The sequence below is a fragment of the Phyllostomus hastatus genome, unplaced genomic scaffold, assembly GCF_019186645.2.
Source record: "Phyllostomus hastatus isolate PE091 unplaced genomic scaffold, TTU_PhHast_1.1 phas_contig_80, whole genome shotgun sequence".
Lineage (NCBI taxonomy): Eukaryota > Metazoa > Chordata > Mammalia > Chiroptera > Phyllostomidae > Phyllostomus > Phyllostomus hastatus.
Genome location: NW_025333960.1, coordinates 42,956,701 through 42,980,799, shown reverse-complemented (window position 1 = coordinate 42,980,799; position 24,099 = coordinate 42,956,701). Strand labels below are relative to the sequence as shown.

The following is a 24,099-nucleotide window of genomic DNA, read 5'->3' as shown; positions in this document are numbered from 1 at the left end:
TTCTTTTCTTTCTTTCTTAATATTAATAAATCTTAAGAAAGGTGTCATATTTGGAAGAGCTAAATGTTGATTTCATATGAAACAATGGGTTTAACAGCAATCCAATCATTATTCTACTCAAGAAATATTTATTAATTACCTTTATTAATATGGACATAATATTATTACTAGGGAGAAAGCACTGAACAAAACCTGAAACCTGTTCTCATAAAATTTTCAGCCTTGCACTATATGCATTTGATTTTCTCTCTTGATTTTATGGGAAGGCAATGAAGAAGAAATAGAGAGGGCTAAATTTCCAACTTATGCAACCAGGTGAACTGTGGAGGCTTTTGAAATGATGGGAGTAAAAATATGCAGACAAACATGATTTCAGTGTGAGTGCCCAGCTGGGTCTTCATTTCTGGATGGTCTTAAAACCTATTACTGAGTACAATAGTCCATTATGTAGCTGGTTATAGTAGGTGAGAGGCATAAAAAAAGAGAGAGTGAGGAAGAAAGGGAGTGAGAGGGAAATGAGCTACCTGTAAGACAGGCAAATGGAAATGTACAATATGAGGTAGTATATATTTAGAAATACTTAGCTGGAGATACAGATTTAAGAGACTTGAATTTGTGCTCATCGAAGCCCTGGTTATAATACAGACACTTTTTCAGAGAAAGTAACGAAGAGAATAAAAAGATCTGCATTCTGGGAAGCAACACTGAAGGAACAGGTGGAAGAAATGTCTGCTAACAAGACTGAGCTATAGCCTAGAAAGGGGAAGAAAAAAAATGGTTAGGTGATTTTACAAAAGTAAAGTGAGAAGAGAATTGGAAGGGAAAGAAATTGGAGTAGAGCCATCAAATGTCACAGAAAAGGCAAGTATAACCTTCACCATTAGACAGCAATGAGAAGAAAAACTCTTGGGAGATCTAACTCTTCCCTCCATCTATATAGGTCTGCGATCTATAATGTTGCATGATGCATGTATTTAGATCAATGTTTCACAACGCCAGCTGTATTAAAATCACTTGGAAAATACCGCGCTCAATCTCTCTTCAGATAAACTGAAGTATAAATCAATGGAGCATCACTGATTTGGACCAGCAGAACAGAATACTGATAAGTTGGTACACATAGTGTAAAAGATAAGCATACGAACCTGAGTTTTAAATCCTAGCGTATGGACAGAGTTGAAGCCATCTTGAAAAGCTCACTCCATCTTGAAGCTAATAATCGGTTTAACTTCTGAAAGGGCAGACCTTTGACCCTCATCCCCTGCCTCCCCACTGCTCCTATTCCTTCTGGTGGACTCTGGGATGTGTACAGAGGCTTCTGAAATTTCCATTAAGCCTTCCTCTAGGGCAAGGCACCTTTGATTTTACCTATCTCTTGGCTCACCCTGGTATCCATCCTCTTGGTCCTCCCTGATCACCCACACATGGGTAAAAAATGTGGGCATCTGACCATCCTGTTGCCTCCCAGGACCCACTTTTTGTGTGTGATTCCCTATTCAACTCATTAGCGGACAAGCTGGACTTGTCCAGCTCAATCTGTGGTCTCTTGGCTTCTTCGGTATTTGGGGGCTGCCACTTTGTAAACATGGTCTTTTCACTGAACATCTACCAGTTGGGCTACCGTGTGGTTATTTGACTTTCAGAAAGTTATTTACCCCAGAGAAGGCCCTCATTTCTTCATTTCAAAATGGAATGATTGGAATACAGGAGCACTTATAATTGTCCAGTGCTTAGCAGAATGGCAAACATGATAAATGCTTAATTCATTTGGAACCACTTTATTCTGAAAATGTCAGTCCAGATTCTTAAGCTGCCAGTTTATGATCAAGGAATTTAGTTAAACACTGGCATCATTGGGGTCTTCTTCATCCTCTTTTTCTAGTTTTTTGTTTAACCTTTTGAAGTACATATATATACAAATTGATGATCTGGGTACCATGTGAAGCACATTAGTAAAGCCTCTTCCTAGAGTGGATTTCAAATTGGAATATTAATAGCTCATTTGTGTCCGTACTTACTACGTGTCAGAGACTTTTCTAGGTGCTTTATTATAACAATTCTATAAAAGAGGTTCTATTCCTACCCTTCTTTTATAGATGAGGAAGTGAGACTCTGGGAGGTTAAATAACTTGCCCAGCATCTCCCTCAGAAGCTCAGGTTCTCAATTCTTTCTCTTTTTAAAATTTTATTTATTTATTTTTTAGAGAGGGAAGGGAGGGAGAAAGAGAGAGAGAGAGAAACATCAATGTGCGGTTGCTGGGGGTCATGGCCTACAACCCAGGCATGTACCCTGACTGGGAATCGAACCCGCGACACTTTGGTTCGAAGCCTGCGCTCAGTCCACTGAGCTATGCCAGCCAGGGCAGATTCTCAATTCTTAACCACTCTGTCCCACCACTGCGTGCACGCAGGGACTCAGGGAAACAAAGAAGGAGAAAGGTAGGAAGGGAGCACATCGCTCCACGTGGGCTCACATGTGTCTCACACACTGGGACAGAGCTCATATCTTCCTTTGACTTCCCTGACAACCAGAGTGTAGCAGCCCTGGGCCTTCTACATAATGGTCTTCTAGTCTGAATATTTGGTCAACCTATTTTTTAAAAGTAATTTCACTGAAAGAATCAAAATATGTATGGAATGGAAGTTATCTTGTGGGTTATTAGTGTTTGCTCTCTGTTGAATTGAGTCAAAATATTTCCACTTGAAAATCACAACTTGGTCTTTATAAATGAGCTATACGCTTTAAATGTAAAAGGTATTGCTTCCCATACTTTTACCACACCATTATTAGAAAATAATTTTTTAGTTGTGGGAACTATTATATAACTCCACATAAAATACGTGGAACAAGGTCTCATACATACACTGTGATTTTGGTAAACTAAATTTTTTGCTTAGATCAATTTGCATTTTTTCCATTTATTTTCTCTTGAAAAGAAAAATAAAAATTCTTTCCAGAGTTGAAAACACATTCTACTCTTTGCATTGACTATTTCATGAGATTTATTTAAATAAGGGTGGAAAATTGGGTAGTATATGCCTTATTTTATCCTTTAAGAAAAAATATATTTTTTCCCCAAACTTGTGTTGGTATAGAAAACTTGTATCGTTTTTTGAACTTATTATCTGAATTACCATATGTTTATAAATAAGTTTGTAAGATAACAAAATAGTCATCATGCACAACCAATCAAAACCTATAAAAGTACTGAAATAGAACCAATGAAAATAGATCATAACACTAAGGGGAAAATAAGGAGAAAATTAGAATGAGTCAGTCTCAATTTTAAAAAGCCTGGCAGAGTGACAAGCAAGCATATGAGATTTGGGGAAGATTTTATGTCGCTCTTCTCTTCCCGTGTTTGTCAGCTCAAATGAAAGTTCTGTTAGCTATTGCACTAAGAGCAATTTCCCAGAGAAAACAAGTCTTCAGCTTATATTTGCACCACATTTGGAATTTGCACATTCTCTTTTCATTTCGTAAAATTCAGAAAGTAACTCACATAAAGCACAAGTGTCGTTTGAACTATAATTTCCATGCTCATCTCTGCATCACAGAATGACTGAATTACTCTGCTAATTTATAATAGCGCTATCCACCCCATGTAAGCCAAAAAGAAAATGGAAAGGTGTGACTCTTACATGTGCCTAACCCACTGGTTCAAGCTAATTAGACTATAATGTGCACATCTTTAGTTATACAATATTTTCATAATAATCATATGCTATGGAGACATCTATTAAAAGACCAAAATGATCATTTAAATGCAAAATCCATGCTAGAACTCCATTATATTTTTCATACTAAATTAACATTACAGGCTTCTAATGGATGCCTTAATTAGGCATTGATATTATCAGCAATATTTGGCAAAATAAAATCTGTCACTGTGAAATAGTCATTAAGTTCAATTTCTGTCAGTCAGTATTAAGTGTTTTCTGAACCTTCGGATTTAAGTAAGAAGCTTAAAGCCAAGTGAGAAACTAAAAATCTGCCCAGACAAATCTTCGTATGTGCCATACAGAAAAACACGGTCATTAGGTATCTTTAGTGTTTTGTAATTGCCAAACATGGGCTCCTTTTTAGTCATTTGTGCTCACGGGGATTCCATTAGAAGGTTGTCCTCACGCTGCCCCGAAGGAGAAGCAAACAGTCTATACTGACTGAAGGACACATCGTTCAGGAAGCGACTCAATTCACATGTGTATGTGTGCCTATGTGTGTGCCCATCAGAAGAATCCCACGGTCCGTGCCGACAGTGCGGGCAAGAAGAGACCATCAGAAGGGGGCAGGGAGTCCACTGAGATGCTGGGACAGAAAACTAATGCATCAAAGACATGAGCAGTGCCCTGGCAGCAAACAGTCACAGGCCAAGCAGAGCAACACTCAAAAGAAAGCTGAGGAACTTACCAGTAATTTTCCCGTTGGCTTCCAAGGGAGGCTGCCAGCTCACGATGACTGTGCGAGGCTTCCCTTCCCGAGTAATGACTGTCAGATCCTTGGGAGCAGAGGTCGGGGCTGCGAGATGAAAGGGAGACAAGGCCTTGTCATCGCATGTGAAAGAGAGCAGACATTTATGGGACTTCTAATCATGATGTTGACACTCAGAATCTATCATGCAGTATATCATGCTTATTTCGCCGTTTACAATTTATCTCAAGTCCTCGAATTGAATAAGCATACAAACAACACAGACGTTACTGTTTTTTAAAGGCAGTGAAATGACTTCCCAAAGAGTGAACTTAGAGGGAGGAGAATATACGTGAGTATGGAGGAAAAAAGTGTGGCTGGCATTTTCCAGTGCGTGCCACGCTGAAAAGGTGAGAAGCACAATAGAGCAAACAAATGCGCACACACACGTTGTGAGATTGATGGCTACATGTTTCCATCGGACGGAATTGTTTTATGCTCCGGGGGATTTGTAATTGAAAATGTCACCTAAGTCTGTATTTCCTTAAAAGCCCCAAAGAATAAATTTAAACGCAGGTCAAAACCTCTTGTTTAGGTAACACACCAGTTATCTCCTAACAAGAAGGTGGAGAAATATTTGAAAACAGAGGAGGCGAGGAATTTACGAGGGTCTAAGTGTCAACCTGGCAGGAAGTGAGATGGCAGAAAAGCCTGCCTTTCTTAGGGTTTTCCCCACATGTTGTTGAAGGGGAGCAGCACTTGTTGCCCCCAAGCACGCCTTTTTGGATTATTTTAGGCCGATGTAAAAGCATGGAAACTTCATTTCTTTACCATAACTTTTTCTCCTTTCTTTCCTTTGACTCAAACTGGCCCCACCCAGCACCCTGACCCAACTGCCTCCTCCTCCCTTGCAGGACCACGCCCTTAATCATGCAGCCCTCAGGACAACGAGGTTCTGATCAGCATCAGATAATTTCTGGAACAGAGTCTCAGGTCTGATGACCACAGAGATAGAGTTTTGGTCAAACTGGAGATGACATCTAGGCCTCAGCTGTGTTTCAGCTCCAGGCCCAGAGAAGCAGCAGAACCAGAGGAAGTGACTTCATGGCTGATATCAGGACCAGACACACTGATCGAGCAGTCCCTACCCCAGTGCCAACCGATCAATAGTGGCCATGACCCTAAAAAGACACACCTGGAAAGCCATGAGTGTCAGTGAACAGATTCTGGTATTGAAATCAATAGCTCAAATGCGTAGAAATATCATATGACACGTACACGATTTCCTTATATTTGGAAAAGAATATGGTCCTAACCTCTTCGATTATCCCTACTAAACTAAACAGAATATCTCTGTTCTGCCTCTCTCCAATCTCATGCCGAAGTGATCTCATAGAAATTCTTCTTTGACTACCCATCCTCTTTGGATTAAATCTAAATAAATAACAATAAGTAACAAACATCAGGTCCTGCAGGACTTACACTTTACTTTCTTTTCAGCCTTACTTCCGCTTGTTGTCCATAAATACTGTGCCCCTGTCACTCTGAACCATTCTAAGTGTCTCTGGACTGGATGACATCTTTTTGATACTTGCTTGTGCATTTTTGTACACACTGTCCCCTTCCTTTGGAAGGCTCTGGAAGAGGCACCTGATGATCCAGTCAGGCCATAGCTCAATCATTATTTCTTTTTCGAACCCTCCCCTTTCTTCTCCGAACAGAATTTATACCTGGATAAATTTGCTCTGATTTCAACTCGCCTGAAATTCTGTAATTATCTCTCTCATGTTACTTCAGTTTCAACAAATTTTTTCCCTCCTCTATTAAATGATAATTCTCTCAAAGATACTGGCTATATTCTCTTTATTTTTTATACCAAGTCTCTACCTCAGGACCTGATGATTATAAATAGACATTATTGGAAACTCATGATTTAATATCTCAGTTGACTGGACAAGTATTGCCCTGTGGTTTGCCTGGTTCTCATTTCTTCCCATGCTTGATTGTTTCAGTGCAGGAATAGAAGGAAACATTCAAGATTTAGAAGGTTTCCAGCCATGGAAATCCTGATGGACATTTGTGTCTGGACTGGCCAACATCTCATCCCTTCTTCTTTCCTTTGGAGAAGCACTCGGCTCTTTTCTTTGGGAACCAGCTCTCCTCTGTGCACTGTGAACTTCAGGGCCTTCATTCACTCTTTCTTTAGCTGTGAGACTCCCTCTCTCTCTCCCTCTGGGAAACTGAATGTTAATTCGAGGAAGGAACACACCGAGTCAAACCACTGTGATGGCAACACCCTGAATGATGGTGCAATAGTTCTTCCTCTCTAAAACCTGGGAGCACCTCTGGTTTCTGTCTCTCCCCAAGACCCATTATGTCAGGTGCCCTTGCAGTTATTTTTATTTTACTTAAACTGACTAGAGTAAAATTAAGTATTCATCACCTGGGCAGAATGAAATGTTTTGTTTCAAGAACCTGCCTGCCACCCTTGTCTTTGCTGTGAGCAACTTCAGCACATGTGCCTAACAGAGCAGCCCCTCCAGTCTCTATGTTATTGCAGAATTAGAAGCAAACCCTAAAGTCATCTCATTCACTTCATTTCCTTCGCACATTATAAAACCAGCAGACACCTGTGAATTACTTCTTGCTTCTCATCATCACCCAGAGATCTCAGCCACATGCTATTTACACCTTTGTCCAGATCATTATCTGTTTTGACAATCGTCCTTCCTCCTACCCGCATTTGTAAAAGTTAATATCTTTTTGTCGGCAATAGGTCTCACCATCAGTGTCCCTACAAGGTCAGGCAGTTGATGAGAAATCAATAGGGTACATGTATCAAGTCAGATGTTGGTGTGCGTTTTATGCTTACAAAAGAGGAAAATGAATGAATTTGTGTGCGTTGATAGGAAATTACTACTTGTTCTCTTTCACTCAGGGGACCAGATGTCTTAGTGGCTTGCATTTAACTCGGTCTCATTTTAAGTAAAAAGAAAGGGCAGAGTTTTCATTCTCCCCATAAAACATAACTCATTCAGCTCGTCCTAGTCTTCAAAAGGAGATGTGAACACTGGCATTCAGGGTGGAATTCTAGGAGAAGGGATTAATATATGTAAACATGTAAAAGAGAAACAAAGGATGTTGAAATTAAATCAGATGAACTAGAAAACTTCTTATAGAAAAAAGTATCCACAAAAATCTAAAACTACAGTGATCTCTCTGATTTAACATGGTAGCCAAAAATAAAATTAGAACTGCAAAGACATGGGAGTCTAATAGAAAGAGAAATTCAGTTTACCCAGAGAAGAGTTTTATCATCATAGTTTTAAAAAATTGTATGATCCAATACCACAAAACCATTCGAAAAGCATGTTAAACCCTGTATTCTCCAGATGTTGGATCCCTGTAAACTATGAATGCCAAGTACACTGTTAGGGTTATAAACTCAACATTTATGATCCATAGTAAAAGTGACTGGTACAATTTACAGTGAATTGCTTTTACCCGAGATTTGAACTACTTCAAATTGTATGAAGGTTTTCCATTGTGTTCTCTTATTTCCAAAGAGTGAACGTGACCACCCAGGAGCTGCCTCCCATGTCTAGCTGAGGCTATCTAGGGTAAGAATCCACGAGACTACTGTGATAATGCAATGTTTTATTTTTTATCTAATTTCTTTCCAAAAAAGTAAATACCCACTGTGACTGTTGATCAATGACACAAATGCTTTGGATACAGAGAGTTCAATGCACAGATTTCTGCCTTTATGCAAACACCTTAAAAGAACTTCTATTCAGATCCCCTGAGTTAATGCCCAGATTAAAACCAGATTACTTAATCCATTAGGGATTCAATTTCTACTTTTCTAGAACAGAAAGGATAATATTAGATATAAAAGTGCTATTAACTATAAAGTAAAAGATGTTTTATATGAGATGAGGTATAATTTAGGCATCAAAATGCACTATGTTCCAATTTCCACAGAACTTGGGCAGCACCATTACCAAACAGCGGAAGCAGAAATTTTGAAGCTGGCTTTTTTCACGTACCTGCTTCATACGTGGTGGCATGCGCAGTCATGCTCCACGTGCTGGACCTCCTGTTTTTTGTTACCATGACCGAGAACTCGTACATTGTGTTTGGTTTGAGGCCTGTTGCTGTGTAACTCAGAGCTGTTGTATCTTCTGACTATACAAGTGGGAAATAAGCAGAGAAAACAATGAACTCTATCAACCTGGTAAATCAAGATGTAAAAAGTCTGTCAAATAAACCAACAAGAAAGGAGTCTAGGAAGCTAGGACATAGCAATGACTTTACTTCCTGCCAGCTGGTTTATACTGACTGATTGTACATCCAACACATCATCAATAAACTCGGGCGTTATGCTGTAGAAAGGGGTAGGTAGCTAGCTGATACATTTTCCCAAGTGGGGCAGTAACCACGGTGACAAGACCAATTCTGTTTCCCTCAGTCAGTTGCACATCTTTAAGTTTCTCTGCACTGACTTTAACTTCAATTTACTTGTAATCATCAATTTTTTTTCAGTTTTTAATGTCATGCATGTTATATAGATCATTATGATTATTTTCCAATGGTGATAAAATTAAGTTTTTAGAGTTCTGCTTATGATTTTTGCAAAAAGGCTTTATGGTACAAACTTTTAATGACTCAAGAACCTGTGTGGCTATTATACAGAAAATGGACAAAAACAGTTGTTGTGCCATGTGTTTTTTTTCTCTTGTGCACACTTCACATTAGACACACATTTAAGTGTGGTCACCAAAGTTACCAGCCCAGAAGGGAACAGCAAATTGAATAGATATTAAAGCATTATGTTAGTGTTAATATTATTTGTCTTCTGAATCCATTTTTTTGTCTTTTAAATAACAGATTGAAGATATTTTAGTTAAAAGTAAATTATCTGTCTTTATTGGTTACTCAAAAGATCAAAATGGAAATGAAGAATAAAAAGGTTAATCTTCTATGTTAATTCATATTTTCCATATAATCAGGCAAATTTAAGACTATTTATACTATTTATAAAATAAATAATGTTTGGTATTTAGATCTTGGTCTTCCAAAGTTAAATAGTTTCATTGACTTTTATATTTACTATATTTGTTATGCGTCTATGTCTAGAAAACCAAGGAAAGCTCTCTTTGCCCACCTATGTCATCTCCTCCCTTATTACTCTAGTGTGGTATATTTTTTTACTCTACTATGAGTCCTTCTTAGATCATAGCTATGAAAATCCTACATTTCATTATGAAACCAAATAAATATTTAGCTGTACAGATAACATCTGAGATGTGGCCATCCATCCTATTAAACCAATGACCTCATAAATAGCTGTCAAAGTGTGTGCCCTAAATAGCTGAAAAATACTCTGTAGACACAAGAAGATGGAATCTCATCAGGTAAAACACAAAATGGGCAGGTGGTATATGACTTCCCACCTTGCCCTCCTTTGCTATCATCATGAACACCTCAAAGTCTCATGAGAAACTTTTCAGCTGGGAGGGAAGGATCACATATCACGAAATTAGTCTCTTTGAGCCTGGACACCAGTGACATTCGGGAGGCCACTAAGCAATACTGTCCTTGTTTGTGGTCTAGAATGACACACTTGCATTCACTGAGTTTTCTCAGGAATCCATGGAAAGTTGCTGCTCATCATAAATCATTAGCCTAGGAGTTTCCCTAGTTTTGGGAAATCATGGCCACCAATATTTGTGAGCATAGAAAACCCAGGTACTACCTATCTGAGCCTCCGTTTCCTCTTCTATAAAACAGAGAAAACCATAGCACTGACCTTGTGGCATTATTTAAGTGTGAAATAAGCCAAGTGAAACATAGTGCCTGGCCCAGGGTAAGTATTAAATCAGTGTTAGCTACAATATTTCATGCATTGTCTAATGTGCTATATAATTTTAGGCAGGCGCACGATTCCATTTTGAGTTGTCAGCATATCGAGGGCAGAGACAGACTTGTACAACTTCACATCTGCTGTGACGCCCACACTGCATCTGGGGACCACTAGCCAGAGGTCAGCGAATGCATTTGGAATGGAAATTCACAGAAGGCATCATGTGACTAATAGCGTTAGTAGAAAAGAAATTATAGGCTATTTCTCCATTCAATAAAGAAAATCAATACAGAGTTTTGGACAAACAAAACATGAGTGTCTGGATTATGGTTTGAAATTGGGACTAAATGAAGCCCATAGAAAGGTAGTCCTGTGAGGAGGCTCTGGGTAATGCTATCAGTTCACCCTGAATTCCAGCTCTAGTTAATGGAGCACTTTTTCAAGTTATAAAACCCAGCTATGTTTTCATAAACACATCTACATATACATCCGACTATGAAGAATCTCTCTCTCTTTATAGTGGGTGCAAATGTCCAAATCATACAGATGAGAAAAATGAGACTGAGTGAGTGAAGTGATGACAGGACATGGTGAAGCCGACCCTGAGCCCAGGTCACTTGACTTCATGTATGTACGCATTTTTCCCCTTGACCGTGTGTATGCCCTGCTTACCTTATAAAGCTGTAGTGGAGGGTGGGATGCAATAACAGCTATGGCAGTGGTTTGAAAAGTCTCCAATGCAAAACCAGAGAATTCTATTACCATTATGTGTAACATTGAAATGCACTGTATGCCTCTCTAGTGGATCAGATATGTTCTCCACTTATCCTTGCTACCCAAATTACCCAACTCTTTCCCTTGAACCCTCCTTCTCAGGGTGTGGACGTAGACTGTATGAGAAGGGGGATTGAGTGCTAGTGACTGGAAGACTTGGGCCAGGGAAGATGATGGGGGGAGAAACAGGTAAAATCTTTTTCTATTTCCGAACTTCAATCCATGAGAGAAATCAGCCTTTTCTTACAGAGGGTAGTTTTGAGTTTGGGTCTCACTTTCCAGACATTCTTTGTGAAACTCAATAACTCTGTGTCTGCTCTGTTAACTGTTCAACTGAAATAAAATGCCTCACTCAAGAGGTTTTGGAACTCAGACTATTCTGCAGAGAACAACCATTGTCCTTCAGAATGTCTCACATGCTGGCAAAGTACGGCCTTTTTGTGAAGTGAATGTAACAAAGTATAGCGATTATGGACATAAAATGTTTAAAGTCGTTATTTTAAAGTAAATTTAGAATTGGGCAATCTGTATATAAAGAGATTTTTTAAAAAGTGCTGTCATATGTTTCACTGATTGTCTTATCTGATAATGTTATCTATATTTATAGTTCTGTTCAGTCTTAAATCTAATGCTCTACAGAGACAGATGGGATCCTTACAACAATATCTTACATCAATGATATCTTTTGGATATGCCTGGAGAGTTTTTCCAAATACCTGACCTAGCACAATGGCAATACCAAAGACAACTTTTTAAAAAATGGTTTTGACTTAGAAATGGATCTATGATGAAGTGTGGATTTTATGCCACTTAAACGTTAAAATCGACTAGAAGCAGATTGAGCATGGCTACAGGAAGAAAGGCTGACTTATAAAACTACTGGTGGGATTTGGCTTTATCACCAGGGTCTTTACAATCAGAAATTCCACGCAGATATTTTCATCCCCCAAACACCCCTGGCTGGAGGCCGGATGAGGCAAGATGCCTGTTTGATGGAAAGAACATTGGATACAGTCTCGGGACTGCCAAACTGTCCCTGAGGGTGACCACAGAGAATGGTACAGGGGAGGAATATAAGAAACTGGAGTGCTAGAGTTGAGTTATTGTTTGTGTCCTGGGTTGTTGGGTAACACTTATTCTCTTGTTTTCAAAGCTACTTTATTCATCCCAAGTCACCATCTTGTGAGCTCTATATTTTAAATGTGTTTTTGCATATTTTTTGTATGTTATCTCATTTGAATAGCTTATGAATTCTTTGGAGTCCGTGTATGGAGCCAAGTGAATTACTCATTCCAAAATCAGAAATAATGTGTTAAGTAACGACGGCTAAACAATGTTTGAGCTGCACGGTTCTAGGGACATTGTAGGTGCTTGATAATCACTTGCCGATCTCTTTTTTGTCTACTCCTGTGCATTGTTTGTATATACTTACAGTGTGGCAGGCTTAGGTGACAACAGAATTGTCCCAGTATATAACGATTTGATGCAATTCCTGTGGTTGGCTGATAGAGACTTGAAATTATTCAGGACAATGCCTCAAACATGTATCTCTAAGGGGCTCTTAGGGGGGTCGTGAGATGACTGAGTGATAGGACAGGAATAAGGAGCTTTGTCTAATTTACTTTAGTTAAAGGGCAGTGTACATTGTGGGTTTTCTTTATTTCACGAGGATGTTTCCAGGCTAAACAGACAGAGTAGATGGTAATGGCTTAGAGCGCTTTCCAAGGACGTTATAAAAATCTCCCAGCTATGCATTCACAGTCAGATTCACTGTCAGAGAGGTAAGTCCTCGGTGACATTAATAGGGTTGCCTTTGGTGTCAATCAGATTCCAAAAGAAAAAACAAACAAACACCAAAATCCATTCAGAACATTAATGAAGAACCCTGCTGTTTCAAAGGAAAATGGCATTCCTTTGTACAGAATGCTTTATTTAGCAAATTATTTCTCCAGACTCAGCATTGGGTGGAGTTCAAATACCATTTTGCATAGCTTGATGTTTTTCTACCTTGCCTTAGCATTGTTTCCTTAGACACAATTGTTCCTGGACTAATTTGAGCTACCAAGTTATTAAAATGCTTTGTTGTTTTTTTTCCCATTCAGTGTCTCTGCAGCAAAATGTTCCATGACAGTCCAGGAAGCATATAAAACAATGTATTAACACAAATGACAGTTCATGTAAAATTTCATACTATCAATTAGAACTTCACCTTGTATTTCGCATTTGCAGAAAAGCTGGTCCTCCACCGGACAGTGTAAAGTCGCACTTCGGACGTTTTTTGGTTCTTAGGGACAGAGTTGTCTGCCCAGCTGACCCTCACGGCATCGTGGGTAAGAGCCACAGCCTGCACACCTACAGGTGGGAGCATGGGGGTGGAGACATCTGGGGCCGAGGTGGGGAAATCATCAAGCAAAGGATAATAATCAACTGGGTCAGTGGGATCTGGGTTTAAAAACCCATCAAATGAAACAAACAAATAAGTATGTAAATAAAAGAGTTAAAAAATAAACATCAGTGGTAACACATCACAATGAGTTAAATGCATGGCAATAATGATGAAAGGGAACATGAGAAGAACAGAAAAAAATACAATTAATTCGATCGGAAAACTCATCATAAACAGTATTGTTATATTAAGAAAATAACTATTTTCTCTCATTTGCTCCTTCCCTTGAGGTGGTTTTTATCAATTTGGATGTCACTTCCAGTTATATACTTTAAAAGTCGAATGTTGCACATTACTTCTTCAAAGATCTAGTATAGAAAGTAACAGATTTGTAACTACACAGATCATTTTAAATAACAAGATTAAAAGGAGTGTCTGGTTTATTTCCTCCTGCAGAAGAAATCCAAGCCCATCTAATGCCTGTCGTTTCGTTGTTGGTGTTCATTTGTTTGTTTTCGTCGCCTCTAACTTGATTTTGTTTCTCTAATGTTTTTATTACTGCCTGGCTTATACCTACACAAACACAGTTTGGGCAAGAAATGAATAAGAAATAAGATCAAAGGGCCCCGAGGCCTGTGGCTACGATTACACAAAACCCGGCTGACCCAGTCCACGATCCACCTGGTTTATTGGTAAGTCTGATTGTTAGACTGCAGGTAGCACTTGGTGGAGCAGGCTCCCTTAGACTGAAGTCGTTGGAGAAAGTGTAGACGTGCCCATTTCACCCACATTCTCACACAGTCAGCTCAGGTTTTAGTCCTTTAGAGCATTTCTATTTCCCAAGGCCCTTGTTCCAAAAGCTCCAGTTCCCTGGAAGGACTACATTATTGGGTGGGACGCAGAATAAACCACCACACGTGTGCCAAGGGACACACATTCTTTGATCCATATATCACCAGAATCTGCAGAATGAGGTGTGCAGTTTTATACAATTTTCTAGAAAAATCTTGTACCTATTTTTATGCTGGGTATATCAGAATCAGAGGAGCTCATTTCACAGTTATAGATAGAGTCCAATTTTCAGACTTTTGTTTTATAACTAAGACATTTACATTTTTTAAATTTTACCTTTCAATCATATAATGTATATTCATACTAACAACAAACCAAGATGAGCTCCAAGATGAGCTCTCAGGCTGGGCATAGGATGCTACTTGGGGAGAGAGGACCCACTAGAATGCCAGGTACCTGCAGCAGGGCACACATAGGACTGATGTTTTTAAACAGTCTAGTTGCAAAAGCAGCAGCAGCTACTGGCTGGTTTTGATGATGACTTCACTTTGTCCAATGCATTTCAAATGCGTAGCTCCTACTCATCCCTTTGTTTTTCAATGAATTATTTAGTAGTTTACTGGGCTGTGTGTGGTCTTTAGAGCGAAATGTAAAACCCAAAAGCAAAAACTACAAAAGAAAAGGACAAAGAAGAGAGAGAGAGAGAGAGAGAGAGAGAGAGAGAGAGAGAGAGAGAGAGAGAGAGAGAGGGAAATGTGTGTCTAAAATTTAATGACAGAGCCCAGGCTTTCTGCATGTTTTTGATGTGCCTTTGGTGAAGGGCTCCTTTAAAGCCAAATGGATTTATGAAACGATGAAGAGGGAGCTACAGCCACTGCCACCTCCAAGAGGGTCCCAGCCCATCATCAGGCTGGTGCATCAGTGGAAGGAGGTGGAGGTGTTGCCAAACTACCGTGGGTGCTGCTTTACTTTGTTTCTATTCTTAGCGGACTATCCCAGAAGGATGCTGTGCGCATGGGAGGTCTCCTCTAAATCACCAACTTCTTTTCAACCAAGCTCTATTAATGACTTACCTCATTCACTGTTTCTTTGCTCAATTTAATTTTGTTGGTAAACCCTGTACTCTGTAGCCTTTCGCAGGTACCACACATAAGGTTTTGAAAAGTAGTGATTCTACTTTAAGAAATGTTAATGCTCAGTTCTGCTATTTCTGAGTGTTAGAAGAGTGTATTTTTCATGATTTTTGCTGAATTTCTTGAAGCCTCAGTTCCAGAATGCATCCCTCAAGTTCCCAGTAATGCAGCTGGGTGATAGCACATATCTATGGGATTATAGAATTAAAAATTTTCTACCCTGAAACAAATTTTTCTTGACTATGTCAGGGATTTTTTTTCTCAAGCACAGCTTGTCATTCTACTTGCTACCACCTTTACAGCTGCATTGTCTAATACAATAGCCACTAGCTACAGGAACAATTTAAATTAAAATTAATTAAAATGAAATACAATTGAAAATTCACTTCTGTTGCACTAGCCAATTGCAAGTGCTCGGTGATCTCATGAGCTTGGTGCCTCCCGTATTAGATTAGTACTGATATAGAGCTTTCCCTACAAAGCAGAATATTCTAGTGGATGGCAAATACTGCTCTAAATTCATATATGCTAAATATACTGCAAATTATCTTTTTCTCTCAGGGCACAGACTGAGTAGTTGAATTAAAAACATCCTTTTGTTGCTAAACAACTTCTTTTCGTTTTTTTTACAAAATACTCCTGGGTGCCTTATATGCCATTGATTTTCACTGGTTATATTCAAAAGAATAATAAAATAAAAGATTTTAAAAAAGACAAAATATAGCCTCAAACTTTCTGCGAAGAAGAGAAACCTATTCAATTCCTAATAGATGTTTTGGTAAGAGCCCATGCATTTTTCAGCCAATATTTTTACATTCAAAAAGAGCTTTTTTAAAAAAATAACACAATCTGACATCTGGATTGTACCTCATTTAGACTTTGATAAAACAGTGGAGAAAAAAACAAATTCAAATAACACACCTCATTATTCCCCTGCCCTCGTCCCTTCTGCAGGCTCATCCTGTCTTGTGCTTGCAACAGGAAGAAATAACAGGCTTTGCAGCCAAAATGAAACTCGACCCACCCATCTGACCTGCTGACACTTTCTTCAGCTCTCACGCTGATACGTTCAGACGAGACAGGGCTCCAGAGCGTGCCGACATCCAGGAGCACAAGCGTGTGGAAAACACCAGAGCCTGATGCTTACTCTAGCCTGAGGCATTTTATTACCTCTGTTTTTTATTTTCCTTTATCCTGGCCTTTTCCGAGACTGCTCATGGGAATACTCCACAGAAGCTCAGAGACAAAGAACGCCTTGTATGTGGCGCCACGGCACACTTATTGATAGAGTTCCTCCCAGAGTCTTAACCTTTGATTCTGTTTACGTGGCCTTTCCTCTCCGTGGCACGTGGAAACACAATGAGTTGGCCACATCCGGGACGAACGTAGGCTCTTCTTTCCACAAGGGCTGGTTGTATTCATTCCTCTTCAAGCCCTCACTGACTTGTCTTTGATAAGAAAATTCCTCGCACAATGTCCAACTTTTGGTGGCATTTCATTTCCCAGGTCCGTTAGGATCAGAGTCTTATCAGGGAAGCCAACGGACTATAGATTCCGCCTGCTGATTTAAAGGCAGACAACTGCCCGCAGGGAAACAACATTAACAATGCCTGGAATGGGCCCTTCTGAGCAACCTCTCCTCGGTGTATCTGAACTCTACTAACTCTGTTACTACCACTTGCTGCTCAAAAATATATTGTTTGGTCACTTAACTGCACTCTTTGCAGGCTTTAGTTGTGATAAATAATAATAATAATAATAATAATAATAATAATAATACTAATAATAGTTTTAAAAGACTTGCTACAGTACAATTTTGTGTGGGTTGGTCACAAGCTCACAGCCACCACACCAGTGGACAGCTGCTCAGCATCTTTTCCACCGGGCAGGAAGGAGATGACTCACTACGTGAAAATTATGGGAGGCCCGGGCCCAGCCCAAGTGGGCTGCTGTCTCCCCAAGGCCCTGCAGCTTGCAGAGCAAGAGAATAAGGGGAAGTGACAATCCCAGACAGCCGCCCATCGTCAGGTGACCTGGCATTTTACACTCTGGACCTCTATTGCCTTATCTCTCTCTATTTAGGAATAATACATTTAATAGTAACATTTTAAAAAGTAGTAATTCTTCAAGAAATGCTAATAACTCAATCCTGCTACTTCTGAATTTTAGAATAGCTTATTTTTCATTATTTGTTGAGTTTTTTGGAGTCTCAGTTACAGAATGCATCCCTTAGATTTTAAGTAATGCTGTTTGTTGGTAATTATCTATGACCTTATATAATTCAAAATTATTTCTTATTTACTGTTTTTGTGGAGCCACGAGCCTTCTTGATAATACAATGAAAGATATGTACTGTCTCCACAGGTAATTGCATATATTGACATATAACCCAAGGTTTGCATACCAATTGAGGCAGAATATAAACCTTGAAACCAATGGCCAAAAAGTCAAGGAGACTTTGGAACAACCACTTCACCTTACTAGAAAATCTGGAATCAGTAAAATGATTTTAGACTCTGGAAATAATCGTATAGCAACTGTGAAGCCACATAGCAACTATGTGCTCTCCAAAGGGTCTATGGATGGAGCTTGTGTGTGTGGAGACCAACTGCACAGAGCTCACATAAAGTTAGGTGACAGCAGAAGTGACAGGATCCCACTGTTTATTTTATGCTTATTTATTCCTACTTTCTTGTTAGGACATCATACTCAGGCCCTCAGTAATTTCCCATGTCCTCTGGTGCTCACTGTCAAATCCTGCCCTTAGATCCTGTATTCTCACTAAGGGAAGAGTAGCTGGTAAGTTCTCCGAATTCTGAAGGTTGTGGGTTTTGAAAGAGTTTGGGATCAAACTATTCACTAAAGAGATGAAAATCTTGGATTTTGCTTTCAGATTCAGACATAAGACTATTGGGGGCGGTCATGTGACTTTCCAGTGTCTGAACAGGCCCACAGAGGTGTCAGTCATTCTATTGAAAGAAGCCTGGCCTTGCTCACAACCAATCTCATAAATGCCTTGGATCACACTTTCTGATCCACCCTTTCCTCAGTTCCTTGGGCACACACTCTCTTGAGTGCTGCCTTTACGGTCCCACTCACGCGAGGATTCCTAGAGGTCACAGCCTGGAAGCAGCCAATCCATTTCATATCCAGAGGCCCCGGGCACTATTGGGTGTGCTGTAGCCACAACTCAAGAGGAAGCTACTTGTGTGACTCTTCCAGTCCAATCCAGCCCCAGGAGGCAGTTCATCCTTGTCACATTAGCTTGAAGGACCCTCTACAGAGAAGCAAGTGTCCCTTCAGGCATTTGGCAGCCTTTGCTCAAAGGCCCGCTTGCCAAATTTGCCTGGATTTCAGAAAAGCTGCTCAGGAGAATGAAGAGTGGTATCAGAGCACCAAGGTATGAAGCTACTTGGAGAAGAGAGAGAGTGAGAGGTCTGTGTCTCTAAGTCCATATACTAATATATAGACTGAATTTCTCTTACTTCATTTGAAAACCTAAAAAATAATAAAGTCTGTGTATGTGTTTACACACACACATGAGGCTTGGAACATGACTACATACATTTTCGGTGTTTCATATATTTATTTACTTTGCCATAACTCAAACACTAGCTACTTGTCACAGCAAGATTAACTGCCTCAGCTTACCTGTGACGGATCTGGTGGTGGCACTTTCATAGAGAGGGACACCTTCTCCTGCATTGTTGAAAGCTTTTAGGGAGATTACGTAATGGGAACTTGACTCTGGAGGAGAAAAAAACAGAAAGAATGTGAACATGTTGATTTATTTAGTGTCCTGAAGTACTCCAGATAAATCCAATTTCATGTAATCTATTAAGTTAATTGTGGGTTAGAAATGAGTGAGTTTGATTCTGGGAAGAAGGTGGCAGTGGGGGCAACACATGTTTTAGAGCTTCCTGAATCTTCACGTAAACAGATGCTGAAGGACTCGATAGAAAAGCAAAAGATTTGACCCACAGGCTCCGGGAGCTGTGGCCTAATGACAGTAACAGGGGAGGAGCCCTGTGTGATTATAAGTGACATGAGCTTGTGGGAGTTCAGGGAACAAGTCACGTGAAAGAAAGCAACAGAAATCTACTGAGGTTAAATTTCTACCAAAATGAAATGAGGAGAGTATCATTCCTACAGACAAGTACACACACAACCCACAAAAGGATAAAAAAATAACACAAAACATAGATCAAACCTGCAATGTACTATTTAAAAATGAACTAAACATACTATTTAAAAATGAACTAAACAACATTAAAAAAATAAAATGCCACATGTACAAGGGCAACATAAATCAGAATTAGAAAAAAGTGAGAAGCAAATTGGCCTAGCTCAAGAATTATATATAAGTAAAAAAATAATGTCAGAAATAGAAGGTATCTAGATCAGTGAATAAATAAACCAAGGAGAAAAAAACTCAGAAATTAAGAGAGAGTAAAAAAGAATTCAGGAGAAAGTGACAAATATTAGAGAAAACCTAACATCTGAGTAATAATTGTCCTTGAGGATGAAAACCAAAGAAACAAACAGAAAAAATACTAAAACATGTAATCTAAGAAATGTTTGCTTGCTTAAAGAAATTTTTTAGGCATCAAAACAGAAATAATATATGATTTATAATGCGGTAATTAGATAATGATCAGACTTTTTGATGGCAACACTTTAGGCCAGAGGAAATTGAAGTAATTTATTGGAGATATTCAAGGTAAGAAAATGTGATTCAAGCATTGTATAGTCAATAGACGTTAACATTAAATATAAAGAGCACACCCAACCTGTTACCAACCTGCAGGTAATCAGGGATATTGTTCTCCCGGTCCTGAAAACTGCTAGAAAATGAGCTTTAGACATTTGAAATAACCAGGGGAGATATTGAGCTAACTGGTCAATGATAAATTTAACAAGCTAAGACTAAGTGAGGGTTGTAAGGGAGAGCTTTTATTTTGAAAGACTATATATTCTGATTTTAAAGGTATATTATAATCATAGACAAAATTAAGGGACAGCAGGAACAGCATAGCCAAATATGTTTCAATAAGTATCGTCTATGATGATACTATTATTGTTGTTATTCTGAGACTACTGTAATATGGGATACTGTATAATCACAAACAATTCTAATTCTACCATCCCCTGTGTCCTTGAGAACCAGGGTCTTGATGGGGACAAAAGGACATACAGATTTAAAATAGGAAGGGTTAAGTAAAGTATTGTGTTCCAAAATTTAATTAGGAAAGCCTGTTTTAAACTCAAAAGGTATCCATGGACATGAACTAAAGGGGGGATGTGGATAGGAGGGGTTATGCAGGGCAGAGGGGAATAGAGGGGGAGGGAAATGGGACAATTATAATAGCATAATCAGTAAAATATATTAAAAAAATAAAAATAAACTCAAAAGGTATTCTATCTCTATTGTAGTTCTATCCACTGAGAAAGTCTAGCAGTAGTGACTGAATGACAACAAGCATCCCTAGCACCCAGACTTGGATTTTGAACAAATACTTCCCATTGCAAGAAACAAGGGCTTGTCGGAGAACAGGTTGATTCTGGTCTGATATGATTCAGGCTCGTACCCGTTGAGCCCGAAACATCCTGGCACACCAGACAGAGGGGAAGCAACCGAAGACTGGAGGGCTCATGGCAAATGGATTTAGGAATCTGCTGGAAGAGGCTTCCACAGACCAAAGCTCTGAGGACAATCTGAACTTCCGTAACAAAGAAGTTGCAATGAATTTAAACCCAACGGATACATATGAATGCATAAATTCATAAAGATTTTAAAAACATTTTTGTTCGATTTATTGGGGGGATGTTGGTGGATAAAATTACATAGGTTTCAAGTGTACAATTCTGTAATACATCATCTCTATATCGTATTGTGTGTTCACCACTCAAAGTCAAGCCTCTTTTGATCACCATTTATCCCCCACTTATGCTCTTCTCCCTCCTCCGCTTCCCTAAGGTGATCACCATACTGTTTTCTCTGTGTGTGAGTTGTTGTTTTTCTTAATCCCTTCGTCACTAATCATCAGATTCAAATTAAAACCACAACGAGATATCACCTCACACATATCAGAATGGGCATGAGACTTTTCTGTCTCTGCCCGCACCCCCCAGCTGCCCAGTTTATACCTCCTTGGACAAGACACTCTCTGTAAAACACGCTCTAGCATTTCCGCACTATTGGCTTTTAGTCTTTTTCTGTGCACATTACTTCTCATTTAAGAGAAAACATGCACCTGAACTGGTTCACTCTCATTTTCCTGGTTTGAATTTTTGTCTCGGTTGGAATTCCAGTATGTGCACATCATCTATCCGCTGTCAGGCTGCTGAGCAGTATTCATCAGCCCTTAATCTCTCCCCCGCAGTCCATGTGAGGTGGCTGTCATTTCCATATGACCCTGGCTAATATTGAAACCCGTGAGGTCTCTAGTCCTCTGAGTAATGGCAGCTTCTTCTACTCGAGGTCAAGCCCCGGTGTAGGCTACTATAGCAAAGACTCTGAAGTTGTACCATTTGCTAGCTGTTGGGCAAATGAATAATCATGAATCGCTTAATTCCACAAGTCCTAACTATGGTGTGCACACCTTAGGGGAGACCGATCTTAAATTTAAATAAAAAGTGGTCATGGCTTAGTCTCAGGAAAGGTAAACAGATTTACAATGGAGTTGTAACTGGTAAAGAAGATCGTATCGAGTAGGGGTCTTGGTCCTTTCAGTCCAATCTTTTTCTGTTGTCAGCGACTTGAGGTCAGATGAGTTCACTTCTTTCTAAAGTTAACACAGAGCTACCCAGGAAATAAGGGACCTGGGACAACTCCGTGACCCCTCGTTGCAGCTTTTTCAAGGAGCTTTTATGTATGCGCTTTATACTCTACGTGCGCTCTCTGGCCTCAGCACAGTGCTTTTGTCAAACTGCATGTGACCTGCTGAGAAAGGACGATCTTTCCATGACTCAATAAAGCTCGATCCAATACTCAATCGGCCTGAACGACAACAGTAAAAATATATTGGTCAGCTATTGATTAATGGTGGACCGAGGACTATATTGCTTTGATCCTCTTTTATACTGTGATGGAGGTACCACATCTGAGTGTGTATTGAGGGGAAATAGGCTGTGAGATTGAATGAACGGGGAGCAAAGGAGAATGAGGGTTTTCGCCCCATACAAAAGAAGGGTGTCATTTACTGGCACACCACTAGAGAGCAATGTGGAGCTATTTTCCTGCACATGCTCAGAGCTCTTAAACTTTAAAATCAGTAACTCACAAAAGAATTGCATAGAGTTGCTCCCTCCATAGAAGCATCAAATGAGTTAAACACATTTAATACGACCATAATGAATTCCAAATGAATTAATCATTAATTATGTTCAGACACCATTGTTCAGAAATACACTTAATGACAATTACGATGGTAAATTTATTTTTTGGACTTGCTAAAAATGTTGCAGATATATAGGCTTGAAAATATATCAATTGCCTCTGAACAATAAAGTACAGCAGCATTTTCTTATTTTAATACACTGTGAATGAAATCATACTGAAATAACTTAGTATTTGGTGGGTATCCATGGAAATTATTTTTAATTATGGGTATTCTGAGTGACTCCACAGATTTCAAATTATCGTTCAGACTTTAATCATTGTTATAATAAAGGCTAACCTTTATTATAGTATACATCGAATTGAGATAAAGGAGGCTAAAGAAGTACTTAATAATTCCTTCAGCATCCAAAATAGATGGTTCCTGGCCAATATCTTTGTGGCTAGGGAGATAAAAAGGAATAAATGCACATTTATAGATTATAGGGGCTGTAAAGGCAAGGAATGAGTAATAGGGAGAAGTTTTGGTTTTCCTTCCCCAGAAACCTGGTAGGTGAGAGACCCATTATTCTAAGAGCTCTGTGTTGAGACTTGCCTGGAGGTAGTAAGATGAATGAGGTTCTCTGGGGTAGAGGCAATGAATCAAGGAGGCTGCAGATAGCCCCTCTGGGGCTCGACCAAGATGCTGTGCTGAGTAACAAACTCCAGTGAGTCCTATCATTATTTTAATTAATATTTTACTTGAATTAAATGCCACTGGCATGTGCTGGATTGACAGCCCGTAGTCCTTCATTCATTACGGATTATGTACGAACTTCACTCAGTGGCCCTGTCCATGCCAAGTACTTGTCTGGGCCCAGTTGCCTTGTCCCTGCGTCTTCTGCCCTGTCTGTTCGCATTGCCAACAAGTCAATTAGAGACTGGTGGTAGCTGTTTTCCCGAAGCAGATGCCTTCTCCTTGCAGTGGACCTAGGCTACCACGTGCACAAAGTACAGGCCCCTGGATGGCTGTCAGGTGGCAAATGTTCCAGGGCATCTTTGACCCCGCTGGGCCCAAACTGTTTAATTCAGTGTCACAAGTGGAGAGCAAATACAGCTAGTTCTATTGATCTCTTAAAAGAACGAGCAATTCATATTTGAGAAAAAAGTTACTATGTAATACATAACAATATTCAACTCTACCTCATTACTGATACGCCTTCTCAAATTTAATTAATAAGCAATCTAATTAGCCCCCTTATGTTTTTTCCCCCTAGGAACACTGCTCAAAGAATGGTCAGGTTTATAACATGACTTGCCCATCAACCCATCTTGCAGGTACTAGATACTTAGTATTCTGTATGAGAAAGTATTTGAGTTCAAAGAAGTACTAAGGTATTTTTTTTTAATTTACCAAAG

The 24,099-nt window shown here is 39.4% G+C and overlaps 1 protein-coding gene across 1 annotated transcript in view; it reads right to left on the bottom strand.

The window, feature by feature from the left end:
• DCC (DCC netrin 1 receptor) overlaps positions 1–24,099 on the bottom strand; it is a 668,131-nt gene that overhangs the window by 97,868 nt on the left and 546,164 nt on the right. Inside the window, exons 17-20 of the mRNA XM_045849638.1 lie at positions 19,014–19,109; positions 13,261–13,493; positions 8,461–8,599; positions 4,412–4,519 (exon numbers count right to left, since the gene is read on the bottom strand). Coding sequence (XP_045705594.1) covers positions 4,412–4,519; positions 8,461–8,599; positions 13,261–13,493; positions 19,014–19,109 — 576 coding nt within the window. The remainder of the gene's footprint in view (positions 1–4,411; positions 4,520–8,460; positions 8,600–13,260; positions 13,494–19,013; positions 19,110–24,099) is intronic.